Source organism: Salvia hispanica, chromosome 3 (assembly GCF_029641045.1).
Source record: "Salvia hispanica isolate PSC_SH4W2 chromosome 3, Shi_PSC_v1, whole genome shotgun sequence".
Classification (NCBI taxonomy): domain Eukaryota; kingdom Viridiplantae; phylum Streptophyta; class Magnoliopsida; order Lamiales; family Lamiaceae; genus Salvia; species Salvia hispanica.
In genome coordinates this window covers 58,609,340-58,618,484 of record NC_142694.1, presented here as the reverse complement: position 1 = coordinate 58,618,484, position 9,145 = coordinate 58,609,340, and the positions used below count along the sequence as shown (strand labels likewise).

Here is a 9,145-nt window from a genome sequence, read left to right as displayed (position 1 = left end):
TATTCTATCACCCAACCGGGTGATTTGTTAGTTTCAAAATCTACCCGGCTAGCTAGCTCGCAAATGCATCTAATAACAAGTTCGAATCTCGAAGAAGAAGAAGCAAGCTAGCTTACAAATGCATCGAACTCAAAATACAAATTTCAAACAAAAACTAGGATTTTCATCAAATTAATTCAACATACAAAATATCCCTACAACAACTACAAAACATAGAGCATATACAACAACATACATAAATTTCTCAAATTTGGCCTTCTCCTTCGGAGGAAGTGGCGGCTTACGAGAAACCGAGCGGTCGCGTCTAATCTTCGTCCTCCTCTCTAATTCGGGGTCATCGGCGTCAATCGGAGGTCGTCGGCACCCTTGTAAGAATTATGGTTTGACTTTGACTCGTCATTACCAGAATGTAGCTCTGCTTCGACTTCCACGGCGGGGCTAGGGTTCGACTACACCAACCCACCTTCGGGACTAGGGTTAGCTACCGACGGACCAGGGCCCTTCTCGCCTTCATTCTCAGGTGGATCCACTTCATTTTCAGGTGGGTTCGGCGACGGCGACTCCCAACTCATGGTTGGAGAGAGAATACCTTATATTCGCGAGAGAATTGAAGCAATAATTGTAGAAAATAGAAACGAGAGAACGAAAACCCTAACCTCTTTATTTCAAATTTGTTTGCTCAGTGTTCCTAATTAAGGACGTTTTGGTGGATTCTTTGCTACTGTGTGGGGAAGAAAGAACGAGAGAAGAATAGAAGAGAGGTAAAGTGTTAAACTAAATAATTGTTATTTTAAAGAAAATAAATATTTAGTATTTTTTATGAAAACAATTAACTGGTATATTTTTTAAGAAAAAAATTAGCAAATTATTTAGTCTTTAATAATCTAATTTTAAGCTTAATTGAGTCAAACTTTTGCTAATTAACGTTTGACTTCCGCATTTTAACGGTGCCGTCCAAAAAGGACTAAACCGAGAGCAATTTTCGTATGTTATGGACCTGAAAATCGGAAAATAAATGTAATGGACCAAATTCGTAATTTGACTATATGTTTTGGACCAAAAGGGAGTTGTACTCGGGTGTTTTTTTATATCAATTTTCTTGGGTCTTAATTTGTTTGTTAATTAGTTAGCAAATGATCACTCCCCTATAGTATTATATTGTACATAAGTATTCCCTCCGTCCCTTATAATTTGTCATCATTTGATAGGACTAAGTTTGAAGAAATATACTCCCTCCATCCCACATAATTTTACTCACTTTGACCCGGCACGAGTTTTAAGAAATTTAATGGAAAGTGAGTTGAAAAAGTTGGTGGGATGTGGGTCCTACTTTTAAAGTATTAGTTTTATAATAAAATGTGAGTTGGAATGAGTTAGTGGAATATGAGGTCCACTATCAAAAATGGTAAAAGTGAAGTGTGTAAAATTATGTGTGACGGTCCAAAATGGAATACTGGATAAAATTATGTGGGACGGAGGGAGTATAATAATAGAATATGGGTTGAAAGTGTTAGTGGCATGTGGGTTCTACTTTTATATAATAAAATGTGAGTAAAAATGAGTTAATGGAATGTGAGACCACTACTAAAAATAATAAAAGTGAAAGTTGAAATTTTTTTTAGGACGGACGAAAATGGAAGCTAAGGGATAAATTTTCAGAGATTATAGATTTTAAACAGAGAGCTATTTTTGTCCATTTTTAGAACCATAATCCTAAGTTCCTAACAAAGTAAAGCTAGTGAATGTTATTGCCGCCTTACCCAATTTGGTGCTCCAAATGACATCCATCAAAGGTGGACAACATCATATTGGAAAGAATTGATATCAAAGCAACTCCAATTCAGCATAGAAACAAAGAAGAGGGAGAAAAGAAAAGAATTAGCAATGGCCCCTTACTTGAGTAACTCATTTTTATTTTGTTTAAGAGGACCCCTAAATCGCAATTCCACTTCAATCTTCCATTTTCAACATATAAATATACAATACAAACAAATAGAAAAAGCAAAATCCAAACAATCTAAAGTTTACCCTCAACGTGGTGTTGGATATTGTGTCTTTCTCATAATGTCTATAACGTAAGTGAAAAAAAAGAGAGAATATCTCGCTGCAAAGTAGTATATTTTTAGTTAGCAATCAATCATGATCACAAAGCGAATAGAATGAATGATCGTATATCATACTTCACACCTCGTTGCAAACACAATCCTTGTGATCATAAGTCCAACAACAATAACAACGACACGAAGAAGGCGAGTATAAAAGTGGAGGTCACGTCTGTCCCGAGTCTCCACGCCCAATCCGTATCCAACGAGATGGGGAAGAGGCAATCTCCAACCGAAGCATTCCTTGTCACGATCTTCGCAAGTCCGCCAAAATCGCACGATTCCACATCTTGATACATCATTTGAAACAACATGTTGTAAGCGTACGAAACTTTTGTTGAGTTATCCAGTTTACCACAAGGCCCCCCGTATTCGAGCGCTGTGCAATCCCCGTGGGTGCAGGCGTACTCCATGCTGGCCGCGAGCTGGTCGGGGGTCTCGCTGCTGTTGACATAGACACACCATTTCTTTTCCAAGTACTTGACGGTCTTCGCCCCAACGGGCATCCTGTTGCTGCTGCCTCTTCCCGTGAGGTCCGTCGGGAACTTAGGTTGCCCGTCGTACCTGAAAACGCCCCAGTGGCGCTCGAAATCGCCAGGCGCAATGCTCTTCATGTTCTCATCCGTCAGCCCGAAAAGGTAATACTCAATCTCGTCCTTGTAAAGCGGCGTCCCTTTAGTTTTTGAGATCTTCTTAAAGAATCCGTCGTAGAATTTCTTCGCCAAATCCGCCGTGGCGTATTTGTCACCGTCGGTGGGCCATCCGATCTCGCCGACGATGATGGGGACATTTCCACTGTTGGCTCTCCGCAGTGACCACACCAGGGTGTCGAGGTTCGCATCCAGCACGTTGTCGTATGTGATCTGGCCGTCCTGCACGGGCTTCGCACCGCCACTGAAGAAGGCGTATTCAATCGGAAAATCGGGGTTGAGAGATAAGCTGAGGAAAGGGTAAATGTTGACGACGAAAGGAGCGTTGTTGTCACGTAGGAAGTGCACAATCTGCTTCATCGTGGCTCGGATGTCGGGGCGGAAGTCACCGGCCGACGGGCCTTTGGTTCCGGAGTCGTAGACGTCGGCGTTTTGGGGGATTGTCGCCTTGATTTTGTCACCGTGCCCGGCTTCGTTTATCGCCTTTTGGATGTTCCAAAGCGCGGGATAAGTTGTCTGCAAGTTGGACCCGTTGTAGGCTTTCAAAAATGGCTCGTTGCCAACGGCCACGTACCTGCAATTGATTTGATTTCATTTAAATCACAACTTTTGGTTGATTTCTCGTCTATCCCAAAACTTATAAAATTAGCACATTAAATCACGATTTTTGGTTAACTTTTGGATAAATTTTGCATTATTCCATATTATGATGGTCGATTTTAGATGATTATTATTATGTAATGGTGAAGATATAATGACGAAAAGCATAAAATCACAACATATTTCATCCAAATTTTATTTGTATGGACAATTAAAAAATGTACAAAAGTAGTGATATAATTAGCTACCTTTATAAGTTATGAGAATCAGAAATCAACCAAAAGTTATGATTTAAATGATAATTTTCCCGATTATAATCCACCATTCTCATTCTCTTAGCTACTTACTTGATATCAACACCACCCTGATAGAGATGCCTAGTGAGATTGGCCTTCACCCATTCCTGAGCATGCTTATATTTATCAGCTAAAGAGGCTAAATGCAAGTTGGGAATACCAAGCATCACTTCAATTCCTGTCCCAGCAAAATGTTTCACAACCCAAGCATCAGAATCAAACAATTTAACCTTAGTAATATTGTTATCCTTTAGCATTTGTACAATATTTCTAGGGTGTAGGTTTTGGGCCGCCTGATTTCCCCAGTTAACGCCCAGGCCCTCTGCCACACCCATCATATGCCCCACTACCACGACCACGAACACCACCCATGCCCGTTTCATCGTATAAGCTCGATCGATCGAGACAATACAATTGATATCATGTGAGGAGGGAAGCACACAAAATCCTGTATTTTTTTCTATCGATCAAACTCGTTGCGAGCATATAGGCGTGTGATTTATACTAGAATCGACTTGAGATTATTAATAGTTAAATGTCAATGGTAGCTAATTGTTTGGTGAGTGATGAGGAATGGAAATGAATGCTATTCCTAGATTTTAGGAGATGGATCAAAATGAGTGAAAATCGATATTTGTGGTTATCAAATAAATAAAATCATTATTTACTGCCTACATAACTAGTGTAGTAACTCTATAAGCAGCCATAGCAATGCCAAATTAAAAGTTCCAACTTTTATAATCTACTATATTCTTTTTTTTTTAAATGATAAATACCACCTATGACCTATCACTATACTAGTCTACCAGTTTTCCATTGACCAAAATCTCTAAAAATAAACAACTCCAATATAACTGAAAAATTATACTCCCTCCGTTCCACATTTGGAGTCACTTATTATTATGGGTCGAGTTTTAAGAAAGAGTTGAAGTGTACAATAAATGAAGTGAGATGGTGGAGTGTGCAATAAATCAAGTGAAATGGTAGAATGTGTAATAAATCAAGTGAAATGATGGAGTTGGTTGAAGGTGGGTCCCTTTTGACTTTTGATTTTTGTTTTGATTTATTTTAATTTAGATAATGACATTTTTATGTAATTTTGATGAACAATGAGGTAAAATTGTATGACCAAATATGGAAAATTTTAAAAGTGACTCTTAATCTGGGACGGACTTTTATACAAAAGCGATTCTTAATCTGGGACGGATGGAGTAATAGCGAGATCAAAATTCTAACCGAACTTTATACTTTGTACTCCCTTTCTATTAAAATTAAAATATTTTCCTTTTTAGGTTGTCCCATTACAAATATAATGTTTCCTAATGGAAATAACATCTCTCTACTTTTTCATCTTTAGTATTTCTTCCGTCCAACATTTAAAGAACTTTTTTGTCATTTTTGTTTGCCCATGATTTATAGAACCAATTATTTTATTCCACTTTTAGTATGTGGACCTCACATTCCACCAACTTCTTACCCTCACAAAATAACACTACATAAAATTTCGTGTTGAAAAACAAATGCTTCAGTTCTAATTGGACGGAGGAGTACAACAACAACAACAACAACAACAACAATAATAGTAATAATAATAATAATAAATAATAAATATAATACTAATAATGAATCAAATATGTATAGTGATAATAAATTTATAAATGCACAGACTTATTTAAACTGTTATCCCCTTTTCTTCTTCTTCTTCTTCAGTCTCCTCGTCCCATACAGGTGCGCCTCTCTCTCTCTCTTTCTTTCTCTGAATGTATTTGATGGCAGTTATGTCTACTGACAAAATGCTCGTCTTTATCAGCTGAGTAATTTTATGTTTTCGTTTTTTGAATTTTTGTGATGATTGCTTTTTATAAGCATCGAGTTTTAGGTGCTGATGGCTCCGCTAACATTAGCTGTTGATGCAAACAGCTCTTCTGCGTTATCTTCAGGTAATCTGCATCCATCCTTTGCTGAAACTGACTAATCTTCTCAGCACATGTTCGATTTCGGCCAGCATTTGCGAAATCGAACTGATTCTGTGAATTTATTAATATCTGTTTTGTGTTTATCCTTTTGTAATCGGTGTTATTAGTGAACTAGCAAGGTAGGATTGCTCCATGTAGCAATGATTGTAGAGGTGTTTTGTGTCGAAAATGTAGGATTGCCAACAAAGTATTGTCGATAATTTGTTTAATTTTTGCAATTTACTGTTTTAACTTGGCATTCCTCTGGATTCCTAGTTGAATTACTAATTTTGCTTTGCAGAGTTATCTAACAAGAAAATGCAAAACCTTCAGTTGGAGCCTAAAAAGTTCTTTGCATCAGTTAAAGCGCGAGAAGAAAATCCGTTCGACTTTTTGCGACTGCTATTTGGTAGGGTTGGAATCTAATTCTGAACTTCTCGATATGCATCCCAAGTTTCCAATAGAACAGCCAGTTGTGTGAATGTGTAGCTTCTTTTTTTGGAGGGCCTCTCTGCTTTAATTATTGCTACTCGTTGCTTATATTCGTCCATTTTCCTATTCGATGGGATCCTCGGTTCATGGGTAACACATGTGGCATATTAGTATTCATGCCATTCACATCATGGGCATCTTAAACACATTGCATTCAGGTTCTCTCTAAGTTACTGTATTATATTTCTATATACTTTTTGCAGAGGGTGTTATAGCTGGTGGGACAGCTGGTGTTGTAGTTGAAACAGCTTTATATCCTATTGATACAATAAAGACACGATTGCAGGTCATCTCTCATTGGCACTATTTTCATAAACGAAGTATTAGCAGTCATTGTTCCCGTTTGCTAAACCTGCTAGAGTATTGTATACCATTCTGATTTCATAGCTTGCTAAACCTGTTTGTTAATGCATAGTACTAATAAAATTATTTCAGAGCTTGCATGGCAACTGCAGCTGTTTGTTTCTTATTTTTATTATAATCATTTTTCAACATCATTATGACCCACACCATGTCCCTTATGCTAACTAAAATGGGTAGACCAAGTTAATGAGGATTTTCGTTAAATATACTTGGTACATGCTTCTGAAAAAGTTTCTTATATAGTACTACCTTTTATTTGTCTAAGTAGTTTAATTCCTTTTCAGGCTGCACGGGGTGGAGGTCAAATAATTCTCAAAGGGTTATATTCTGGCCTTGCTGGAAATCTTGCTGGAGTGTTACCGTAAGGACTTGTCTAAATGTATTAGTTTAATACTTAGAGAAGGTTAAGTTGTGCAATAGAGGAATAAGTTTGTTGAGTTCACACATCATAATTTATGCTATTTATTAGTAAGCTACATCCACATTCTGGCAAGTATCAAAAACATATATGCTAAATATCTGCAAGTTGTGGAATGATTCAAAGATTTTTTGGACAGTGCATCTGCTGTGTTTGTTGGTGTTTATGAGCCTGCCAAGCAAAAACTTTTGAGGACCTTTCCAGAGAACCTCAGTGCTGTTGCTCATCTGGTAAGGTTCACCATATTTGCGTATTACCTAATATGCATTAGCATAGCTAATAGGTATGTGATTGCCTGTTAGTTTCCTTTGTCAAACATTCAAAAACACTCAACCCAAAACACACTTTACATATCAATATCTTAATCCGGGTCACTTCTTTCTATAGACTGCTGGTGCCATTGGAGGCATGGCTGCTTCTTTCATTCGTGTCCCCACCGAGGTAAATGTTTATCAAAAGAAAAAATCTTATTTTCTATTATTTGTATCCCTTTTCTTTCTTCTTTTAAGAAAGTATTTGTGGACTTTTACTTAATCATCCTGTTTTATTTCCCTTGTATATTTAATGTTATTGCTGTTGTCATGCTTAGTCTTGATGCTTCAGGTTGTTAAGCAGCGAATGCAGACAGGCCAATTTAACTCTGCCCCTAATGCTGTTCGGATGATCATTGCCAAAGAAGGCTTTAAAGGACTCTATGCGGTATGACATTTGATCATGTTTGATATTTTCTGTGAATCAATTCATCCTGTTTGTCTTAAACTATGGGGTATATGTCCCTTTCATTCCATCTCTGTTTCTTCTCTTATGTAATTGCTGGTGTTACATCTTATTGCATTATGATCAGATGAACTGCTGCTTTCTCATCAACTACAAACATCGCTGATGCAAATTAGTTTCTGTGTTACTGCTCTGGTATGATCTTAGCATGGCATTTGAAACTAACTAATTATCTTTGTTATAGGGATATGGATCGTTTCTACTAAGAGATTTGCCATTCGATGCTATTCAGTTCTGTATCTATGAACAACTTCGACTAGGTTATAAGTTAGCGGTAATGATTCCCTCTCTTAAAGCTGTTTAGTTGATACATTTACGCATAGACTTCTTTTCATTATGACTAATGCTGTTTTCACATTTTATATCTCCGACCAGGCTAAGAGAGATCTGAAAGATGCAGAAAATGCTGTAATCGGTGCATTTGCTGGTAAGTTGGCTTCCACGAACTTACCAGCATGAATTTACATGATTTCACTCTTCTGCCGTAGCATTCAAATTCTTAGTCTTGTCATTTCCCTTTGCTTCGGGATTGAGCATGTTAATCATTTACTAATGAACAAGCTATTGAAGAAGGAGAGTACCAAACATAGAATGTATTTGAAAAACGCTAGTTTGCACAAGTTACAGTTCTTCTAGTTAAGAACATGTGACAGCACAGAATCGCAGTGTTCCATTTATCTCGTCGGATTGGCTAAAGAGTGAACCAAAAGAATGAAAAATGAGTGGCAAAATGCAATCAACGAATGCAACATTTCTCAATTAGAGCTCCGGTATGCATGTTTTCATAATCCCCTACTGTCTTCTGTTCATCTCAGGTGCTCTGACGGGAGCCATAACCACTCCCCTGGATGTGATTAAGACTAGGTTGATGGTTCAGGTATAATTATGCGTCCTTTGAATCCGTGTATTTGATGTTTTTCCTGCTCCATTTTAACCTATCTTTGCACACAGGGATCAGCAAACCAGTATAAAGGCATCTTTGACTGTGTACAGACTATCGTACGAGACGAAGGCCCTTCTGCGCTACTCAAGGTATTAGCTTATACGCCCCTTGCTCCCCTCTAGAATAGAAATCAGAAATCCCATGTTTCGACATGCATTTCTTTGCTATGGAAAATTCTTCACGCACACAACATGACCCTGAGCGATTCTGATGTACGTAAAGATGACAAAGAGCTTCATAAACATGTTTTGATTGGTGTTTTGCATAACAGGGAATCGGGCCGAGAGTGATGTGGATAGGCATTGGTGGCTCCATCTTTTTCGGAGTTCTTGAAGGGACAAAGCGATTCCTCGAACAGAAACGACCGGAGAATCAGACACGTTCAAAATTAGAGTAGCTCAAACATTTTATTTATTGTTACAGAATGATTTTTGTTAGGCCTTTTTTTGGAGAAACAACAATAAACAGCTCAGAAACACCACGCGTTGGAAGAGTTGTTCTAAAAATCCACGGCACTATCGATCCCAAGACGCTTTATTACTTTTTCAT

At 37.8% G+C, this 9,145-nt stretch overlaps 2 protein-coding genes across 3 annotated transcripts; one reads left to right on the top strand and one right to left on the bottom strand.

Moving 5' to 3' along the window:
* Positions 1-1,939: 1,939 nt before the first annotated feature.
* LOC125210468 (glucan endo-1,3-beta-glucosidase 8-like) lies at positions 1,940-4,105 on the bottom strand. The gene is made up of 2 exons (XM_048110019.2): positions 3,700-4,105; positions 1,940-3,326 (listed from the first exon to the last, which is right to left on the bottom strand). The coding sequence occupies exons 1-2, from the start codon at positions 4,029-4,031 to the stop codon at positions 2,213-2,215; spliced, it is 1,446 nt and encodes a 481-aa protein (XP_047965976.2). The 5' UTR covers positions 4,032-4,105; the 3' UTR covers positions 1,940-2,212.
* A 1,201-nt stretch (positions 4,106-5,306) lies between these two features.
* On the top strand, positions 5,307-9,136 carry SAMC1 (S-adenosylmethionine carrier 1). Of its 2 annotated transcripts, XM_048114251.2 has the most exons (13): positions 5,307-5,376; positions 5,515-5,588; positions 5,905-6,012; positions 6,299-6,381; positions 6,743-6,819; positions 7,016-7,106; positions 7,264-7,317; positions 7,480-7,575; positions 7,838-7,927; positions 8,029-8,080; positions 8,469-8,530; positions 8,605-8,685; positions 8,868-9,136. In XM_048114251.2, exons 2-13 carry the CDS (start codon positions 5,534-5,536, stop codon positions 8,991-8,993), a joined length of 975 nt encoding a protein of 324 aa, XP_047970208.1. In that variant the 5' UTR covers positions 5,307-5,376; positions 5,515-5,533; the 3' UTR covers positions 8,994-9,136. The 2 variants fall into 2 exon arrangements, with proteins under 2 accessions (XP_047970208.1, XP_047970207.1); XM_048114250.2 differs by lacking the exon at positions 5,307-5,376 and having other exon boundaries at positions 5,384-5,588.
* The last annotated feature ends 9 nt before the right edge of the window (positions 9,137-9,145 follow it).